Source organism: Dermacentor silvarum, chromosome 1 (genome assembly GCF_013339745.2).
Source record: "Dermacentor silvarum isolate Dsil-2018 chromosome 1, BIME_Dsil_1.4, whole genome shotgun sequence".
In the NCBI taxonomy this organism is placed as follows: Eukaryota; Metazoa; Arthropoda; class Arachnida; order Ixodida; family Ixodidae; genus Dermacentor; species Dermacentor silvarum.
This window is the reverse complement of record NC_051154.1, coordinates 443,834,353-443,856,693: the sequence shown is the minus strand read 5'-3', so window position 1 is coordinate 443,856,693 and position 22,341 is coordinate 443,834,353. Positions and strand designations below refer to the sequence as shown.

Here is a 22,341-nt window from a genome sequence, read left to right as displayed (position 1 = left end):
GATAAAGGTTTTTAGAGCAAAACTGTTGCATGATGTTGCCATGGCCCTTTTTCGCTTATAAGGTACCGAAACAGGTTGCCATCCTTACAGGGCATGTGGTTTTTGCACTAAAAATGTAGCCAAGGAACACCGTTTACATTTCAATTTCTGCTTTGACAGTTTCTCACTACCGCATTCGCCACACAGTTTAACAACGCTGCTTTTTGCGTTGATGAGTTAGCTAAGGCGTTGCGCTGCTGAGCACGAGGTCGCGGGATCAAGTCCCGGGCACGGTGGCCACAATTCGATGGGGGCTAAATGCAAAAACGGCCATGTGCTTGCGTTGTAGTGCGCGGCAAAGAACCCCAGGTGGTCAAAATTATTCCGGAGCCCTCCACTAAGGAGTTCCTCATAATCAGAACTGATTTTGGCACGTAAAACCCCAGAAAGAAGAACTGCTTTTGCTTTTTCTAAACTGACTTTACCTGACTCAAAATTTTCTTAAACGCCTGCAAGGCTTTCTGTTTACATGTGCTGCGCGGTACGGCCACAAAACATTCCTTTTTGTTCGACTGCATTAAGCACAAGTTACTCTCTCGGAAAAACGTCACTACTTGCTATACCACAGAGCTTTGACGCCTACCGTTGCTCTGGAGGAAAGGTCCGTGCAGCGTTCACGTCGCCCACAAGCCGGTCACACGTCAGTTTAAAGACAAACCTTCATGCACCCGAACACGAGGTTCTAAGGCATACATCGCGCCATTCTCCTGGAATATCACTATGGATTTGAGATAATGTTTACAAAATCCTTCAGGCGTTTGACCTTTGCATCTTTTGGAATGTTTTGTCAAGATTTTCGCGGCAAAACAACAAACATGGATTTTGGTGTTGATATTCCGGGGCAGGGGTGCTTTAATGCAAAGCTATTCCAAACTGTTTCTATTCCATTACTGTAATCAGCCCTCAACGACTGGTCAAACAATTTTCGGGCCACCCTTACTTCGCCTGTCGGTCACGAAATAACGAAGTCACAGATAAAGAAAACAGCCAAACCTCTCCATCTGATATGACGTGGTGCATACACACTGATTATATGTGATTAGAGTGAACAGCAGAAATTTATATTATCGCGCAATTTCTATTATTACCGATTCTACGCCTTTTTCGCCATTAGACCCCCGCTATTGGTCATTTTTCCTTCAGGCAGCGCCCACTTCGCTTATCTGTCATGTGACGTCACGAAAGCGTAAAAACTCACCACGTCAAAGTGGCCTGTACGCATACAAGATACATTGATATGCTGAACAAAACTTTTTTTTCGGGATAGCCGAAGACTACCCCGTTTCGAAAGGAATAGAAGGTGGCTACCCTCCGTTCACTCTGGCACTGGATACTCGGGGCGGCCGGGGAGAATGGATTTATTTGCGTGTAATAAAACTATTTCCTGTGCAGTACAACGTTCTCGAGTCCTGTCGGCCACGTATACGACATCGTTCTGCCAATTCATAATCGCTGAGCGCTCACCCTGTCACCTGTCCTATTTTCCCTTCATACTCAAACTAAGTTGCGCTAAATAAGTCACGAATACGATGCACCAACTTGCCCAATCCGCAGTACTTCCGTTATAGCGGCATTTTTAGCCTGCCGTTGCACGCCACCACGATTTTCGATCAGCCACCGCAAGCTAAGCAATGGGAACGCCGACCACAACCCTCTTCACCCGGTTATCTACTTTCACTGCGCTAGCTCAGACTTATCGAAACCCTCTCCACTTCTGCGTGATCCTCCCCTCACAGGCAATGAGATAATATAAAAACCAGTCAACGTAGCCAATTCTATTCGCTTTCAAAGCAAACAAAAGTGACCACCTCTGCATAAGGCGAGTATTTGATTGGGCTAATAAAACAACGCTGCGTTTCACCGCTAGCTGTTTGCGTCGGCGGTTACGTAAATTTCACGTCAGGAGATTGGAAATGTTTTATCGTATAGGTCCCAGGAGCGATAAAAACAGCAACTGAACCCTTGGGGGCAAACTTTTCAGAAAGAAAAGTACTGCGTATGTCAGTGAGATTTCAGCCACCTTACATTATCAGAGGGCATCAGAGGGCATTATCAGAGTTTCAGGCAAAGATGTAGCAAAAGAGAAAAACGTTCATTCTCACGCCATCTCCCTTGCGTGCGCCAGCGCAAAGATTGCTCTATGCTCTGTCTTTTGCAACATGAAATAAGTTGGCAATTGCCACTTTTTATGGATTATCTTGTGTACGTATGTCTTATATAGACTCCCTGAACAATGTATAGCAAACTCCACCAGCTTGCCCAAGAAGTTTGTCTTGCAAAATAAAAAAAATTATGGGGTTTTACGTGCCAAAACCAGTTCTGATTATGAGGGACGCCGTAGTGGGGGACTCCGGAAATTTGGACCACCTGGGGTTCTTTAACGTGCACCTAAATCTAAGTACACGGGTGTTTTGGCATTTCGCCCCCATGGAAATGCGGCCACCGTGGCCGGGATTCGATCCCGCGACCTCGTGCTCAGCGGCCCAACACCATAGCCACTGAGCAACCACGGCGGGTTGTCTTGCAAAATAAACGCGCTTGTTTTAACCATCACAGACCTCTGAGTTTGACATAGCAATGCTCTTCTGTTGGAATAAATTGGACCCTGCGTGACACCTTGAAATTGACCCACATCCGCACACTTAAAGCAAAGCTTTATGAACCGCACCAAAAGTTCCCATCAAGCATCAACGAGTGCACTGTATCTGCTTTTTTTTGAGAAATTGAGGCTTATTTATGCACGGACGGGTCCATTATTCCCGGAGGTTATTATTAGACATCACGATACCTCATTCTGATAAGGCTACGGGTATTCATCACGATGTTTGATTCCAGTGATACCATACCGCCTACTCGAGAATGCCACACGATAGAGCTGTTATACAACACCTAAATGACACTTTTGCCATGTGGAAAGGTGGCAGTCTGGGCGACACGATTGATGGATGGATGCTATGAGCGTCCCCTTTGGAACGGGGTGGTCTGCCTTTTTACAGACCACCTGACATTGCATTTGTGGAAAAGTGATAGGGGACTACAGAACACCGAAAAGGTAAATAATTGAAAAAAAAATTATAAACGGAACGAGTGGGAGCCTTGTTTGTAATACTTACCTTAAATAATTCCACTAGTTCTGAGGCTCGCCATGAGATGACCGCCTTACGGGAGTCGACGACGTGTGCTGAAATCTCGTAAGAATCTACAAAAAGCAACAGGGAGCGTATTAATGGCATTGCTGCATGTTTACAAACTTCCAGTGGGTATATTGAAAAAACAATGCTCCTTTCATATATATCAAAACTATATAATGCTTTTCTACACATTTTTGTAACGTTTAATCTGGTTTTGAGGTGCTGCTTTCTATTGGCAGCCGGGAACGTTAGTCTACACAGGCTGAGCTAGCAGCAGAGACTACCCATCCACCAAGCGTAATGTGTTTTGTAATTTGCTCTTGGTGGCATTAACTAGGCCTAAGATCAACGTAGATTTGTGCGTGAGCAATCGCTGGAGTAAGTTATACAATAAGTAGCAATGAACTTTTAGATGATCGCATTAAGATGAGAGGAAAATCGGTCACACTTTAGTCGTGTTCTATTCAACACAGATGGGCAATGACGGAAGCACAACGGAACTCTAAAGGCTGTTTCAAATGCAGCAACTCGAGCGAAAAAAAATAATTGATGCCGCGCATGTCGCTGAGCTATTTTCCCTGCCAGCTTTCACATGCGTCGGCGACGGTGCGATTTTCGTCAGAGCCACACCCAAGATTGAACCCTGCTTTCAATCTATTCACTCCATCTATTGTTAGAATAAAACAACACTAAAGCTGGCAATACGTTATAATGCTGCTACTGATTTAAAAATAGAGTATGTTGTATTCTTTGTGGCCATTAATAGCGCTCTACATTTATGACTGCTTAATGCTCAACTGCGGAGACACCGACACAACATGTCGTAAAACAGACGTTAGCACAAATGCCTTACTTCGACGGCGCTAGCTCTCCGCCCGCCCAAAATCGCACCGATCACTGTGACTCCGGGACGGCGCGACCAACTTGGAGGAACCACAGAACACCTACATAAGCTTAGAGAAAGGAAAACCGTACCTTCAACAGTGCAACGGAAATAAGAGTAGCGGTGGCGTCTTGAACTAAAGTATGCGACCGAGATGGCGCTGAAAAAAATCACAACTAATATCATCATTACTACGTAGGGAGCAATGTGGCCGCTAGGGTAGCGGCGGCTGGGGCTCGTTGCGCTGCTCGCTCGCTGATTTTGTGCGTTTTGTTACCGCTTTCGGGGCGTTATACCTGTGTGCGGTACTCTAACATGACTACAGATATCTTTGTTATGTCACCAGGTAACCGAGAGGCTTAAACTGAAAAAAAAAAACACTTCAAACAAATAAGCTTACATGTTTATTGTAAATGGTGAATGAAGCAGTAGATTGCCCACAATTTTCGTACTGGTCAGGTGGACTTAGTGCAGTCAGTCACTGAGTTTACAACATACAGAAACACAGATAGCCATCTATATAATGGAATCGAAAGCTAAAAGTGAGCGGTTCAGCGTGCCGCTGATGCAGGGAGAACGAAGCTTCAAGGCAACGATATTATGCTCGTTACCCTCGTACTTGTATTGCGTACCGTGCTGCTTCACGTGCCTGATAATGTGCCAATACTACTTTATATTGTCCGAGTTTGACGATTTCAGTTAGATTAAAAAAGAAACCTAGAAAATGCTGGGAAAAGATGTGCTGTCAGCAAGATAAGCTCGAGCTGCAATGTCCCATTGCTTTCGTAACACATTGGCGAGAGGCACGAAGTGTAAGAAAAAAAAACGTCATGGTAAATTTTACGTCACATATTGTATACGCTTGATATTTCTGCAGCACAATTAGTGTTCAGGTGCGACAGTATATGTGTTGGCACAAATGGTGTACTCGTAGGAAAGCAAGGAATTTTATGGAGACAACAGTGCTTACAAGGACTTCTGCAACTATTGTGTGAATAAACATATAAGTAAGCCCAATTAATACTCACGGATCCTTGGAACTTGCAATTTATGGTACATGTTGAAAAACATATCGGTTTGTCTATTCAAACAAGGCAAAGATGTTGCAAGGAGATGAACACTTCAATTGAGTAACAGAAGTGCGCAAGGGAAGCCTCAGCATGGAGCCAACGTTTCAACAAGCGAACATATTTGTGATGGCCATGACGAAGACAAGTTCGCACGCTGAGGCTTGCCTTGCTCATCCACTGCTCATTCGCTGAATGTTAACCCAAAGTTACTCCGAGTGTATTTGAAAAATTTTGGGAACACACTGCTCAGGTTTGTCATCTGCCGCTTGAAGAGGAAGAAAAATTGTTTTGAGTGATTTGTCATGTTTGAGAAGTACGGAGAAGGCTGGTTGTGTGAACTTGCCTTTTCTAGCTACCTCTTACACTGCAGGGCTAGCCTAGTTATTGATTTCATGCAAACTGTACATGAGCCTTTGGAGTCAACAAATGTAAAATAATGCGCGTAGGCAGATCTAATTCGAATCATAACAACGTTACCTTAGATTTTGTAATCTCATATAAATATTTTGGTGTGCACATTACAAATAGCCTAAATTGGAAATATTATTATAGAGTACGTCATTAACAATGCTAATTACATGCTGAGGTGCTTACGGCGCAACTTTTCCAAACCACCCTCTACTTTAAAACTTCAGCTTTACAACACTCTAATACGCTTGAAACTTGTATATGCATCTGCAATATGGGATCCCAGTCGCGTTAATCTTATTACTGCACTTGAACTAGCACAAGATAACTACTCGTTTCATTCTTTCTAATATAGCCGTGCCGCGAGTATAACCTCAATGAAAACTAACCTAGCACTTGTTCCACTAGCCAACCACCGCAATGTCCCCGTATTTCGCTATTTCATAAAAGGTTCCATCACACCACACTTCACGACAACTTCACACGGCGGCCTCAGTACATTTCAAAGCGCGTCATCATAGCAGTAAGGTAGGAATTGATTCATGTTACAAGAAGTCTTTCAATCTTTCATCCCCCGTACATCTCAGGAATTGAGCAACCTTCCTTCAGCTATCGTAGCCATCACTGATAACAAACTTTTTTTCAAAACATTAGTGAACATTATATAATCGGGAGGATCATTACATAACCAGAACTCACTGCACTTGTTCGTTTGTTGCTTTACTCGAGGCTTTGTAACCACTCCCCCATTTGTTGCCATATTGACTAATTTAGCCATATGGACAAAAACCAGGATGAATTTTTCTTCAACTGCGAGGCTTTCTTTCGAGGAACCCATATGGATTTCCTTTGTAAGAATTGCTACATTTGGGTGGATGTCTCATTTTCCGTTTATTTACTTCTATCCACCGAGCGGGTTTCCGCTGAACTGTTACTTTCAACGCTTGCCTTTGCTTCGAGTTGTTGACAAATTCGACTTCGCCCTGCCACCTGCTAGCCGCCTGGTTAGCTCAGATGGTAGAGCGGCGGCCCCGGAAAGGCGGTGGACTCGGGTTTGAGTCCCAGACGAGGACGAATTGTTTTCTTCAACTGCGAGGCTTTCTTTCGAGGACCCCGTATGGGTTTCCATTGTATCAATTGATACATTTGGGTGGATGTTTCATTTTTTCTTTAGTTAGGCCCTCAGGGTACTTTAAAAAATAGTAAGATGAAGAGTGACTGCCAGTGTTTCAGTCAACATGACGTATAATTTCCATAAAATTAAATTGAGCGATTTTGATCGCTTTGAAATTCTTTGCATTTTCATGTAACAAATTATCGTTTTGAGGTAGTATGTTATACATGGTGGTAATTCCCGCCAACCCGATTTGCAAAGAGCAGATAACAGAGTTTGCGCATTAGCAAGGAGCTGGCTACATTGTTTGTGTTCTGGTCATCAGTAGCTACAATGACTAGAAAAGAACCAAGTTTGGACTCAACATGTTACTTCTCCAATTGTCATAAAACGCCCTTAAAAGCAAGTAAGCTTGTATGTAAAATTTTATCATTCCCGCTCGGTACGATATAAAACTGTAGACAGCTGGTTTCCTGAGAGGGGTCACACCCATCTATCTGGTAAACTTGCAAACATTTCATGGTGAGGCACGTAGTTCAAGAGGACATGATGTCATTATGGTGACCGTTGAGCTTCTTATGGCTTGGCATGGGCAGCTTTCAGACCAATAATCTCTCTTTTGTCCGTCTTCCTGCAAAGAGAAATGATGAAGCCATGATAAACATACAAGCAAAAACTGGTGAATTAAAAGTTAGTTCAATAAATTAACAAATCACGCTTCTAGTTCAAGTGTTCACAAACATACCCTCTGAGGAATCTGGCCTTCGATGTTACTTCCTGTGGTAACGCATTCAATGTTGACTTGTACGTCCAGACACAAGAGAGTCCAAATGAGGTAACAAATAGCAGCAGCGTCTTGAAGGCTAGAGTCGAAAGAAAAAAAGGCCTCAATTTCTGTGGTGGAAGTTACGGTGAGTTTGTGACTCATGTATCACTAATAACAGTGCACAAAACGCTCCACGACAGAAAAGCACATACACTCATAGCACTGTTTTGAGTGTGCGTTTCTTTTAATGGTGTCCTTGCGTGGGCTGTGCTTAGTGAAGCCTCGAATAGATGACAGTTGTTTATGTCAGATACTAGTAATAAACAGTCATTGTATTATGCCTCAAATGCAATTAATCTATAACTGCATCACAGGAAGTACATTTGCCGCTAATGTGCAGTCAACTTATCGCGGTGTATCATTTATGCAGAAACAGCCAAAACTGCTTATTATTTATGCTGCATTCCATGTTAGGAATTTTAGCAACCTGGGAAAATAACAAGAGCCTCATTTGAACTGCTTTTGAAGAGCAATAACTTTAAAATTATTATATTTTCCACTTTTAAGAAATGACCCCAGGAATCATGGTAAAAAAAACGACGTACAACGCGAAAGGACAAGGACTGATAGAGACGATCATTTAAGCACCTGCCCGTCTGTCCAATATATTTACTGCCGCAAAACAGGGGATTTTTTGCCGCAGTAAATTAAATGGACAGACCGGCAGGTGCCTAAATGAACCCCTAAGGGAGCACCACAACAACGTGCATAACACTCTTCAAGGCCACTTGGGCATCCATTGCCGAGATTGCGACTGCGTAGGCTGCGAGCCCCTCTTTGAAGATACGGAGGTTTTAGGGAGACAAAACTCACAGCTCACACGAGAGATAATAGAAGCCGCTTTCATTAGGAAACTGGGTAGTGTGTGTGTCAGTGCCCCCTCTATCGCGGTGAAAGCTAGTGAAGTCTACTATCTGAACAGATAGTGTTAGTAATATATGAGAGCCCCCTCTATCGAGCTGACGCCTAGTGAAGTCCTTTATCTAAACAGATTGTGTTAGTAATGAATTTTTTTCACGTTACCATATACTAAGTACCAATGACTTGCTGTTAGAGAACCCTTTTTTGTGACCGCCTTTCTTTTTTCCGCACATGCTCCCTCCTGTATATATACACATCATGTGGCAATGGCAATAAAATATTGTTGGAAGTCAGGGCAGTGTTTGTCGTCTCTATCAGTCCTTGTCCTTTGGCGCTGTACGTCGTTTTTTACCATGAATTACCAACTAGCCCAAGCAACCACCCCCGTACTGGAATGAGTTTTGTCCACCTCGAACGCAAATAAATTCAAAGTTGAAACTGCGAAGCACTGCTTTTTTACTCACCGGTGCACACGCCCAGAGGCTACGAGGTTAATCCGCTTTCGTCAGTAGTCTCCAAGCAGACTGTTCTCGCTTCCAGCGATGAATTTGCGCGCTAGTTAGCAAATGTTTTTTCAAGCAACAAGTCCTTAATCGGCCAGACGCGGCAGATCACTAACCGCGGTTGCCGTGCACGAAGCCGTTATGCCAGTGAAACGCCGCAGGTGATAAAATTCACCATCTTTAAACACGTTCGTTTGGTGGCGGCTATCGAATGTTGGACTCCTAAACTGGCTGAGATATTATTGTTATCTAATTAAAACGAACCTGCGTGTTGCTGCCCAAATTATACGACCGGGGTACCCCGTTCGCAACTATTACCGCAGTACAAATTGAATTGATAAACAGCACGGATTGCAATCGATACCAGGGGGCAGCTGCTTACCGCACGCCAGTGAGGTTTCAAAACCTTTATTCAAGTAATAAAGCGCGGACTTTATTATCAGGAGCCGAATAAACACAATGTTCTGCTTATGTTTTAAAAGAGGACATGTTATTTAGGTTTGTTGGTTACTATATGTACATTTATAGATCAAATATTTAGCCGCGTTTAGCGCCCCAAGCAGAAAACAAAAAATTAAAGTACGCGACCAAATTAACGCTACTTGCGCGCTTCATGCTGTAACACGCGGCGGTTGATTTTTCGCCCTCTGTGGCAATCGCTGAAACTTAAAGAGTCTGCGCGGCCTGGCGGAACCCGGTCGCGGCAGTCGCGGGGCGACCAAAATCGCTGTGTCTCGGAGTGAAAATCGCGCCATGTGAAACAGCCTTTATAGCCGAAGAGGAGCGAAATGGGAGTAAAGGCTTGTTTGTAGTCTGACGTATAGTCCGCGCGCCTACGAGCGCCCATCGAAGTGCGGCACGTCAAGCACAGTGCTGAAATGCACCATTCTTACAGTTTTTCCGACTGGCCTGTGCAGTGAACAATTTGTGTCGCGTCGCCAAAGCTACCGCGAAAGCCGCGACTTTCAAGTACTCCAAGCCGCCCGCAACCTCCGAAAAAAAAAGTTGAAAAAACGCCTATATATAGGAGGCCGCAACAGCATAAAGACGTTAGCCTTTGGGCGCACATTCTCGCCTTGTTCCTGACGGCGCGTAAGGAACAAGGCGAGGAAGGTTTAAACGTGTTTATTGCTCGTTAAGTCGATCATCTCGGGTCTCTGCCTGGGCCCCTACATGCTGGTCAAGCTCCAGACCACCAGGCCCACGCAACCTTCACGGTCCTGGGTGCACAGTTCGTAATACAGTCTAACGTCTTTAGAGTCTAACCGTTTTTACAGTCTGACGTATTTACATGCCAACCATTTCTACAGTCTAACCGGGGCCTACTAGCAGAATGCTGTGCTTTATGGATAGACGCTACGTGCGCTTTTTAGAATTGGGGTACCACTGCATGCGCATGCTAGCCTAACTCACGTCTTCTACCTATGGCCATGCGGTGGGCAAGCGTAGCTGTTAATTCCGGTTATTTTAGGCCACTCTACTTCCGCCGTCGGAGCTCTGTTCGCACTCCTTCGCAGTGCCTTGAAAGTCTAAACTCGATCCGCTATAGCCACATCGGCTCATAAGCCGAGTGGTTGTGCACGTTGAAGAAGGAAAACCCTCAGCAGCGGCCGCAAGCACTTTCTCCGGTTGTCTTTAGGCGCGAGGGATTGTGAGAGAAGACAGTGCCGGGCCACGCGCGGCTCGCACATTACACGCACGGTGCAGGCAAGGCGAGTATACGGGAGTCTCCAGGGGCCGCAGCGGCCGGCTGTCCGACTTCCCACACTGCCGTGCAGCCACCGCTGACGGTGCGCGCGCATTTCTGGAAGGGTCCATTGCCCTTCGGGCTGCCTCTTGCTTTAACGTGAACTAGCCGCAAGAACGGAGCGCATACAAAGCTGCCAACTATCTCGGGTTGTAGCCGTTGCACCTACCGCAGAATACCGACAAGGTAGGGCGCTCGCGGCCCCGCTCAGCCACACCATGCGCAGCCGCGACCGGAGAATAAGAGAAGTGCGCTAACCTGTCCCCCTTTCCCGCCCCCCTCCTAGCACGCGCGCATCTCCCCGCTCTCTGCCTTGCGCGCGGGAGACCAAACCGCCATCCTTCTCGGCTCCTCACACACTTTACTATTGCACCTTCAACATACGACGCGCAGCCGCAATCTTATCGCACTTTGAATCTACACGGAACGTCGCGGCAATGCTGGCGGCGACGACGTCGGTAGAAATTCGTCTGGAGTGTATATGCCATTGCTATCACAATTAAAAGAAACGCTACTTTCCACGTGCTTCACGAGCCCGTTAGTCAATCCTCGCCTGCTGCAGCTAAGCCTTGCACGCCGCGTCGGGGTTGGCTGAGAGCTCACGACAGGGGTGCGGGAGACAGATAGGCGACGTCAGCGACGTTTCGGTAGAGGGGGGCCACAATGCCCTTTGACCACAATGACCTCTAGATGCCAGAACTACGCATGTCCCCTCGCAAAAGCGTTGCAGGAGCTGCCAAACTTGCCTCCGTGCTCACGCGCAACAGCAACGACAGTCCAGGGAGGAGGTAGGGGGATGCTAGAGAGGGAGTAGAGAGAGAAGAGGCAGGAAATGGTTATAACAAGAACCCGTACCGACGCAATCAGGAAGTGTATGATTAACCTTACCCCTCTGCGCTCGTGGCAGTCAAGTTAACATGACACGGGAGATAGAAAATGCGCCGTCAGAAAGCATTGTGCATTTGAGCTCTATTCAGAAAGGCAATGAGTGAATGAATGACACGTCGCTCTGTGTTCTGTGTACAACGTAGGCAAACACAAGTCGTGAAGGCAAGGTAACATTTAACATTACATCACGACTGTCGTATGCCATCAATATCACTGCCTAATACCGTCAACGAACACAAACAGCACAGAAAGCTTCGTTTACATCAATTCCCACAGTGCGTGGGATCAGCATATTTTTTGTTTTATGCCAGCGTTGAATAGAGAATTCATGTCCCTAACTCTGGCTGCGTATTTTAGTTTTGAAGGAAGGATAAGTTCAGAGGGCAAGCATGCGAGAAGCACGATCGCTGTAGAACAGTACCAAATGCAGGGCCTCCTGTAAATTTTCGAGGACGTGGGTATTCTCTGTCTTGCATGCAGAGGACCCGACGGTTGTACAACGACGGTTGTACGACGGTTGTACAACGATACGGTCACAACTGCATAAACATTCCATGAAATTGAGAAAGAGATTCCATGAGATGAAAAAAAGACAATTGCGCACATCGCATTTAGTTTTGTGCCGTAGAAGTAACGGCTCCTTGAAAACTTCAATTCACAGATGCCAACATGTACGTTCAACATGGATAATTTCTTTCTTAACTTAAGAATCAAATTTTTTACCCGCAAGAAATCGCAAACACTAACTTATGTATTTCCATACTGCTTGGGGGAGGGAGCTGCCTTTTAGGGATGCGTTACAGAGGATTACCTGGAAATAATTTTCGCCAAGTCGGAACTGTAATGTACGAATGCGGATTGCCATTTGACCTTATTATATTGTCCTACACTGTTTATGGCGTTCACGTATGGCTAGTATTCATTGTAATCCAGATATGCGGCCAACACACCATTTTGCTTGAATGAGCGTGAAGTTCATCTAGAAGTTCAAAAACAGCAAGATTTGGATCTCAGTGGCTGTCTGAAGTGGAACTCTGAGCGCTTTAGGAATTTTAAGACAAGAGCGCCAGCCCAGTAGGGCTCGCACCATTTCTTTTGTAAACATTTCATTTATCCCGTTTAGTGAATCACTTTTGAGTGTTGATATGAACCGTCGCAGTCCAGCAAAAAGCCAGGACAAGAAAAACAAACTCATGAACAGGGGTGCTATGCAGGATGTGCCGAGTTTCTCGTTCGCACGAGTTTTATCCGAGTTTTCTCGATGGCATTCAGTGAACGGAGATAGCAAGGAACGTGCAATACCAGCAGCCAAAAAGAAATGTCGAGATAAAGCCACGTATGACAACATGAGCGCACCCTGCGCAGCACAGTGCTTCCGCGCTTCAAGCACACAGGACTGCGCAACAAAACGCGCCAGCGCCGCCTATTGTTATCAACGTATTATCGCAATTTAGCAATACCGTCACTGTCCCGCTGTCTATCTGCACACTTGCCGTGAGCCGCTTGCCACGCCTCTCTCGGGCGCGTCAAGGGCGTGCCTCCTCTTTCGAGCATTATCTTTCTATCCTCCGTCGAATGCGAACAGGGCACATGCGGTGCATTCTTGTACCTACACTTTCCCTCAATCGAATACATTGAAATATAACAAATAAAATAACAAACATTTTATTTCTTAAAGTATCGGTTTATCGTTTTGAATGCTATAAATTCGTGATGACAAACGGACATCGACTGAAGTATTAAATTTTCCACTTTTTTGCCGCGAGTGGCGACAGTGAGGCGAAAGCTTCCAAGCGGATACATTCTAGAGGGTCGCACACACGAGGGAGTTCATACGGTGAGCAGTCGCTAGGGGCGCTGCAGTGCTTTTCTCGATAAAATCGATGTGATGATGACGCATAAAGTCAGTCATGGCAATGATCTGTTCATTCCCTGTCTATTTAGGTAATGGCAACGCAGCGCTGCGGCGTGGCTGTTCACCGCAGGTGCTTTCACTGAGGCGGCTATTAAGGCCGCCGCTTTACCAACTGAAACGACACTCTAGCCATAGAGACGGGGGCAACGGCTGTCGCTGTGAAATTGCTGTGCGGTATGGTAGGGTCCGTAGTGACGGAGCACAGTGAAAATGCACCAGTTTATCTGTATGCGCGAAGTCTCCGCGATGCATTGCGAAGAAGAGCGGGCTATCCAGCGACACAATTCATTGCTTGTCATCGCTTTCCAAGTAAAGGTGCCTCCGTGCGCATGTACGCAGAATTTGAGATTGTTGTTCACTCCAATGTGCTTTCCGGTTGCCTCTGCTGCTGAGCTAACAAGCGATCGCAGATGGATATCGTAACGACAGCACAGCAATCGCATTTTGGCGGGTGAGGGCTCTTGTTTGCAGTTAGGATATTAGACTTCGAACGCAGGAAGGTGTTGCAGTTGTTTAGTGTGCCGTGCTTGCGATGAAGAAATGCCATCGCACTGGGTGTGTTTTCGCTGACCGCTCACCGTGTTTGCGACACTGCGGCTCCGATACATCACTGATGACAGAGCAGCCATCTCAAGTGACAGCTGCGATACGTTGTCGTTGGAAAACACTACGCACTGCTCAGGATCGTCGTCCACCGCGGCGCATCGACGCCTTGCAAGCAGCTACAGTGGCGTGCCGATAATTATTTGCTGTGCGCTACATCGCCACAATGCAGGCAATGAACCGTGTTTTGGGGCCGTCACAGCCCAAGAAGATATATGCATAAGCCAGCGAAAGTCGACGCTTTTTTTTATATAGTGGTGCTCAGTACATCACCGGTTCAGAAAACATCACCGATGACAGTGCGTTGTGCGTGCTTTATTTCGCCGGTCAAGATTGTTAATGCCTCTCAGTTCCGCACCACGTCACTGTTGCCGAAAAATAATTTGGGCGTGGCCCAACCGTGGTGGGCGCGCACAAGAGTTACATGCCTCGCGCGGGACGTGACCTATGGTTTTGATTGACAAGCAAACTCGTGAGAAACTCGTACATCGCGAAACCCCCCTCGAGTTGAACTCGTGAACATGGTGGCGGCAGCAGCAGCCTGTGTTATCGCATCCAGCGGCAGCAAGCGTCAATATGACCATCTGGACCCGTTCACCTAGATGACGGACGTAGAGTTTCGCGTCATTTTTGCCTTTCCAAAGCGTCAGTGCGCTGGCTCTGTGAAGAGTTAGGCGAAGGCCGTCGTCTGCGGAGACAGCATGGCGGGCAAATTATGTTTTCTGAGCACACAGTTGTGTGACTAGGCTGCGGAGGGAAAGATCATGCGATCGCTTCGGCTCTCTGTTGTTTCAAGCGCTGCTCGTCCACGGCGCCCCAGCCCCAGGCCCGGTCCGGCGTCATCATCGGAGTACTGGGGCACCAGGGGTTCAACCCGGACCAACCAACCTGCGCAGGCGAAGTGGTCACATTATATTGGAAGGCTGAGAATGGACGCAGGGCTGCCTTCCGGTGCAACAGCTGCCGAAATCAGTTTTCGCAGTTACACGGTACCGCTGCACTGCACCGGCAGAGAGGCGAAGGAAGTTACTTCGGCAACACGGACGCCTCGGCCGTCAGAACGACCACCTCTCCAGGCGGCAAATGATTTGGCTCACGTACTTACTTCATGAGCCAAAGTGTAGACATGTGACTGTTGAAGGAGATGACCGGCGACTTGTTTCCTTTATCGGAGCACGCCATCACCGACTGAAAGAACTACCCCCGTAAGTTCGCGAGGGACGAGCTGCTGATGCCACCTACACTCGGTGGCCCTGGGTAGATAGCACAAATTGACGAGTGCCGTCTTCGCGGCGAGCAAAAGTACAATCTAGGCCGCCTAATGTCGGGCGACAGCTTTCCGCCGAGCCGCCAAAATTACGACGGTGTTAAAGATGGTTGACCATGGATCTTCGGCATGTTCTGCGCGACCAGAGGGTGCAGCTACTTTCAAGGTCGACCGACGAAAGGCGGCGACGCTAGGTGCCATTATTGCAGCCAATGTTCAACCGGGGACCATTATTTCATAGTGACGAATTGGCCGCATACAAATATATCCAAAATTTAGTGGATGCTAACGGGGCTATGCCTCAATCTGCATTGGGAGATAGTCAACCACAGCGTGAACATTGTGGACCCCATCACGGACGTTCACACGCAAAAAAATAGAAAGTTATTGTCAAAAAGTGAAGCGCGTCAGCGATGGGTACAGGGTAACTGCACCGATGCTGGATTCCCACCTGGGATGGATGTGGTGGCACTGAACGGCCACGTGCGCTGCAAAGACCCTTTCTTGCGTTTGTTAGAAACCACGGATCGCTCGGGCTCCCCAGCATAAATAGTCTTTCCTGCGGTTGTTAGAAGCCATCGCTCGGCGCTTGCCAGTATGAAGGCGCATCGCAACGTAAAATAAGATAAAGTTTAGTTTTCTGAACCTTGTATGAGGGCTTTCTGGCATTCCTGACTGCTAACATGGTAAGCGCGCGGCAAACCACTTAGGTGTCAGCCGACGCTCACGTCGTCTCGCAGCCTTACTTTAGCGCGAGCAACGAGCGATCTGTTGAAAGCCCAGTGTGAAAACCAGGCGCACATCAATCTGTGCTCGGAAATGGAAGCGCAAGCACGTAGCGAGCCGCACCAATCCAATTCAGAGGAAAGAGAAAAAGCAACGAGCGATCTGTTGTAACCCCAGTGAGAAAACCAAGCGCACACCAATATCTGCTCGGAAATGCTAGCGCAAGCACGTAGCGAGCCGTGCCAATACAATCCAGAGGAAGAAAGAGGAGGGCGAGCGTCCCATCGTGATATAACGGGAAACGTATTAAACGGCAAATTAGTCTAATACACATTCAATGTACATCTTGTAAACATTAAAATGCTTATAACCCCCGTTATTGTGACTAATATTATTGTACTAGATGCATTTATATTATAACTTGCTTGTGCGTGTAATGCACTCGGTGGAACGACACACAAGTGAAAGAAGGCACGACCATGCACCGACCGTATGATCGCGTGAGCCCCAGTTTGTCGACCGCCCATATGGCAACGCCCAAGGCTTGATAGCCACCCAGAGTGAATCTAGATAAACCACTGAAACTGGAGGCGTGCCGACGGACAAATTTTGTCTTGTTACCATTTGTTCTTACATCTTGGAGTGTCGCCAGAGCTCGTGAGGATGCCGAGTTTCGCCAAACTCGCCGCATCCTGCATAGCACCCCAGGCCACGAGTTGGAAGGGGCACATATAAAAGAGCTCTTATGCGCCTTACGCACATATCACGCATGCGGATCTATTACTGTTTGGGCCTCAAAGATTTAACTATGGGCGCTTAAGTATAACGTAAAATTTTGAGCAGAACAGGGCCGATATTGAAAAGATAACTGTTACCTTGAATGTGCCCGTAAGAGCAACAGACAGCCAATCGTAATACTGGCCACATTATTAGCGAAGGCTGTTGGCAAATGGCAAACAGCAATTACAAAGTGAGGGGAAACTTATACAGTAGCTTTGGGTGTCTACTTTCAAACGTCAAACCACTGAAGTACTCTGTCACATTTCCCGAATATTAGTTCCGCAAGCATAGCACAGTCATCATTTAGCGAAAGTGTAGATGGAAATCTCTCAGCCCAGGAAAGAGGCACGTATGCTTAAGTCGAGTAAATACGTAGTTTGAGGCAAAGTGCGAGCGTGCGTTCGCTCTTTCGATCTCGCCACTGCTCTGACAGTTCTTGGCGGCTCGCCGATTGCGTTGATTCTTTGGTAGAACACAATGGCAGTACATGACGTGGTCGGCGTCGTCGCGGGAGTTTCGAATTTCTGAGTCTTAGAAGTGTAGTAAAGGTGGCGTGTGGTGTAATGATAACACTGAACCGAATTAATTGTCCAGAGTTTACAGGTATTATTTGGCATGATGATAGAAACAAGTTAGAAGTTAACAGGAATATGGAGCCTCGAAGGGGACAACATTGGTCGAACGAGAAATTGTCGCTGAAAGCAACGTTTCGACAAGCGGACTTCTCAGAGCCGTGACGAAGAGAAATCCTCTTGTCGAAACATTGTTTCAAGGGACATTCCTTTCTGGAATATTGTGCGGGATGATGACCCGATTTCTTTTAGAGTAACATTCAAACAAGGTTCATCTCGCAGCGTGGTTGTACGGAGGGAATCGCGACTTCACCGGTTGTCTAGGCGCGTATTCAGGGGGCATATTGCTCGCAAGGAGAATCATCCAGTCGGGCGCATTTGGGGGAAGAAGCGAGCTAAGTATTGGGGTTCAGTCTGAGGCCGCAAAAAGTGTCGGCACAGTTACGGCGCTTTCTATAGATCGCTGTCTGATTGCGCGACTTTGCGTGCACGCTGACTAAAGTAGCTGTCTTGTATTAAGACAACGAAATGGATTGTGAATGGATGAAACGTCTTTTTCCACTGACGCATAGAAAGGTAAACCTAAAAAAATTGCATATTCGTCCGTAGCGTGGAGCAGTGACTTGATAGCTGGCGAAATATAATGCGCAGAAGGCCTTAGACTGTTTCGTGCAGTGTTTGTTGGAGTGAACATTCGCAGCTGCGGTGAACAATCTCTTTTCGAGAAGTAAAAGAAGTGTGAGTTGTATTCATTTGTGGAGGTTGAGCCTTCCAGTGGTGAACTGCCTTTTCTTCCTCCTCTAACCTATTCAGACTTAGCCACTGGTCTCTACGAAAAGAACCCTTTACCGTCTTACCGCTGGATTCGTTCGCTTTTTCTCAAATTTATATTTGGGCTACCTGATTGATAGGCGTCACACTGACCTTGAAGAAAGCAAGAGGACGTCTGCGCCATCCAGTAATCATGAGAAGAAGCCGAGCGTTAGAATTAGAAGATCATGAAAACGAAGCAGGCGCACTCAATCATCTTCATTACATATACGTATCGTAGAAGAGGAGAGCTTAATTGAGGACCGCATTCTCAACTGGGAGCTTTTTTGATGTGCTAGAACACGAAGAAGGCAGGGACGCCAGATTCACCCTGTACACATATATTGAGCGGGTGTTAGCCAATCATGGCTCTGCTGGCGCGATCCCGCTCTCTGGTGCAAGTATTCTCCACTTCTGTAGCTTCGACTCGTGCTTTTTGGGTCATTCTAAGGCGGTTCATCTGAATGCATTCCCTTTTGCCTGTGCAGCGCTCCCATACGATGTTGCACTCGTTGCATGAAATACCGTGGCTGCCAATCTGCTGGTCGTAAGTTGCAATCCTTCCTGCACAATGATAATTTATCGTTCTTTGTAATTTGCTCGGAAAATATTTGGCATTCGATCGATAGACGGTGGCGTACACCGGCGGAAATCGCAATAACCTGGGGAATGAGCTCAAAAACTATCGCTGTAAATAGAGGTTGTATGTTCTTTTCATGCCCATGGCTGTAATGTGTGAGTCTACCTTGCGATGCTGCGCTGTTGCTGACATCTCTAAAAAAGTTTCACGATTGAGGTCTCCTAGACCCCAGTTCGTTTCCTGATCTCGAAAGCTATGAATCACATCACTGCGTCCCTAGCACTTAAGACAGAAAACGCTTGCAAATGGCTGTTTGCGCTACACGTGAACATTTAATGTTTTCGCACCGTTGCGTTCCTGTGACTCACCGAGAGGAACACTGACGTCGACGTCTATTGCGGGGCCCGAGCGATCACCACTGGAACTGTCAGCGCCACGGGCGCTCACGAAGATACGGTAGTCATGACCACCTGGTAGTGGTATGGTGACGTTCAGCGTGTTCTCCACGGGTGACCAGTCAGCCGGAAGCGGCACACTAAGCTCTCCGTTTGGTCCGCGGCGATCGCTGATTGCCTCCCAACGCACGTGGAAGCCAACCGGGTCGCTGTTCCACGTCGGTGGGCCGACGATGTTGAGCACAACGTTGCGCTGCTGGGCCGAAAGCACGGACACCAAGCCGGGCGCCTCCGGTTCTGCACACAGGCGCGGAAAATTAAGAGGCTTGCTTATAGCCCCCGTCTATGAATGCCGATCGCTCACACCTTTGGCAATGTTAAGTGTGTAGTGCTCTACATCTAAGCACGATATAAAGCGAACAACAGTGGTCGTACACGGAAAACTTCGCATACATAAAAACACTATTTCCTTGGTCCCGACAATCATGATAGCAAATGGTATGATTACGGGATGGTCGCCTTGGACGGTTGGATGGCATTAAACGCATGAAGGGTTTCTTGATAATGGTGTTCAGTAATGTAGCATGTGGATGTGACACCAGTAGCCACCTATGAGTTTTTTTCCCTTTGCGTTCTGATTTTAGAATATTATGTCAGTTCAGTAGAAATGAAGGCGTGAACCTGTGGGGTGATGCTCGTTCATTTTGCTTTCATTGTACCGTTTCGGCTCAGTAAAGACGTAAAGCCGCACTTTTATAGCAAGAACCCTGTACCAATGCAACAGTGGCGCTGAGGGCGGGTGAAATGTAACGTGCTGTGAGGCAAATAATTGCTACATGTTCCGCGAAGTCTAACGTCGATTAACAAGCAAAGACAAACAAATTAGCACGCATATATGCACCATATATGTGTATTGCCTGACTTGGTAGGTTTGGTCTGAGGGTCTTGTACGTACGCTTCTTAATGCGTCAATGAAACCGCACATAGTAAATAGATAATTAATGAAGCTCATTTTGATTCATCTGCGTAAACATGCATGTGAAACACTAAGCTCCTTCTCCTTTCGCAAGTACTCTAGCACCTGTTATAAAACGCGAATAGCACGAACGTTGAACCCTTGTATTCTGGGTAGAACGAAGCTAAGAAAGGGTGCTTCCCGTCCTTAAGAGCCTTGGTTTTATGCAAACGGTTGAAGGCACAGTTATGATTCTGGTGTTTCACTAGACAGGCTTGTAATGGTGGCAAAAGTGGGTCTAAATGGAAGCGAAGCGTTTCTGTCGGAAAGCGATGATTACGCGGGGCATCGTATTTTTTTTACGATGTGCGAGTGTACTTCAGATGTAAACGCGTCGGCCTGCTTCCCAGAATTACAGCGTGAAAGGAAACCATTACAGATTAGCCTTTGGCTATGAATGCCATTTCCGAAAAATCCTAACTGCAAGCGCCGTTTTTTAGCATGCTAACACTTGAAAGCAAACCTAGATAACCGCCAATTCATGATGAAGTGTTTTTCAATGGACGATTGTAAAGAGGTAATGGAAAATGTGATAGCCAATGTTTAGTGGTATTTGTGCAACAGAGTGCGGCTGTTTTTCAATAACTGATCAGTCGGCGGTGTATTGATCATCATGTGAACTATATTGTTGTCCTGGTAATCTTGCGTTATGATTATACGCTTTAAGCCACCTAAAGTTTTCAAAGCCATGGCTGATGCCGTCTTCCTTCACATCAACTGCTTCAGCGGAGCATGGTGAATGAGAAAGAAAATAAATCTCTTGTTTTTACACCGCATTATTAGCAGCCGTAGACGTAAGTGAGTAATTATCGCTGGTTTACTGATTATTCAAATACTTTTATAATCTGTTTATTATTACTTTAGAGATTGTGCTGCAATACAAATACAGCTGAAAAGGTCCCTGGGAGCCGCTTCTACTCCATCACAGACAGCCCTGCTGAGACGCATCCGCAGCAGACGTAGGAGGCATGTGTAAAATATCTGCACAAACCTCGCGTTAAGCTATTAGTAAGAACGTTCCTGCCTAGTGCTTAGTCGTTTGAAACCTGAAATTATATTGTTGCACACTAGCTAACTCGGTCTTCTCAAGTTGTTGTAATTATTGGGCTCGACCGGCAGTTAAGGGCTCCTGCGGGCTTCGTGCTGAGGCGTGTCAAGCCTGAATGAACACGAGCGCCTTGCCGGGCGAATTCCTGCATGAATTCTTACAAGCTGTTATACCCTGACGGCAGGAAACGTAGAGCAACGGCATTGGTTCCTGTGGCCGAGATGGTGCATATATACGCAGACACCACTGTGGTTATCGTTCTTTTGTCCCCATTGATGACCGGCACTCTTCCGGCGGGTAGCCTAGCGTACGAGCGTACTCCCTGGAGACAATCGCGTACTTAGGCAAGTACTCTTGTCTCAGAACCAGCTGCACGAAGACCAAACTCTGAAGAGAGCGAAAGCGCTGACTTTCGATTGATTTGTTTCTGCCAGGCGCACGACATGTGAAGCAGCCAAAGCTGCCATTGGTGATAACGCCTCTGTGAAATGCGTGCAATGTGCGAAGGCTTATATATAATTTTTTGTGCGCCTGCGCACGATTTCAGGCATCAAGCGCTATTCCCAAACCTGTCTTAAATTTATGTACACTCGACGACAAAATATTGCGGGGCACGCGAGCGCGTGGCGAAACGGTCCTCCTCGCCTACTGGCGCCGCACCCCGGGTCTCGAGACCGACGCTTGCGCGCATGCGCGTTCCTCCGTTACTGCAAGCGTGTATATTTCTGCGCTTCTTCCTTGCGCGCCGGCGATATCCGAGTGCAGCCGCGAGGGGCCCCTCTTGCGATTGGCGCTGTGGCAGCTTCGACGGGCAAAACTTCGTTGTCATAACGGAAATAAAAGTTCCTTTTATCTTTCCTGGCTCTTTCAATAGAGCGTCTTTTCTGCCTCGCTCTTCGGTTGGAGAACGTCTCGTTCGTGAAAAGAAATAAGGAACGATCATTGGCCACGAAAAGGCGCAGTGCAGAAAAAAAAGACTTGTTGCGTTCGCGACCGGCGATATGCATTCGCGCTCGTGACTCGACAAAAAGCGACCGGTGTGGCGCGCGCCAGCTCACGCTTCATTTACTTTTGCCTGTCGAAGCCGTCACAGCAGGCCCCGGAAACTCCGCTGGTTTTTTTGTCCACGCGAATTGCAGCGCCATCCATGAGATGGATGC

At 46.9% G+C, this 22,341-nt stretch overlaps 1 protein-coding gene across 1 annotated transcript in view; it reads right to left on the bottom strand.

Annotated features, from left to right (window-relative positions):
* Positions 1–22,341, bottom strand: part of LOC119448983 (uncharacterized) — a 91,576-nt gene that overhangs the window by 48,088 nt on the left and 21,147 nt on the right. The window contains exons 4-5 of the mRNA XM_037712187.2: positions 19,092–19,415; positions 3,153–3,238 (exon numbers count right to left, since the gene is read on the bottom strand). Coding sequence (XP_037568115.2) covers positions 3,153–3,238; positions 19,092–19,415 — 410 coding nt within the window. The remainder of the gene's footprint in view (positions 1–3,152; positions 3,239–19,091; positions 19,416–22,341) is intronic.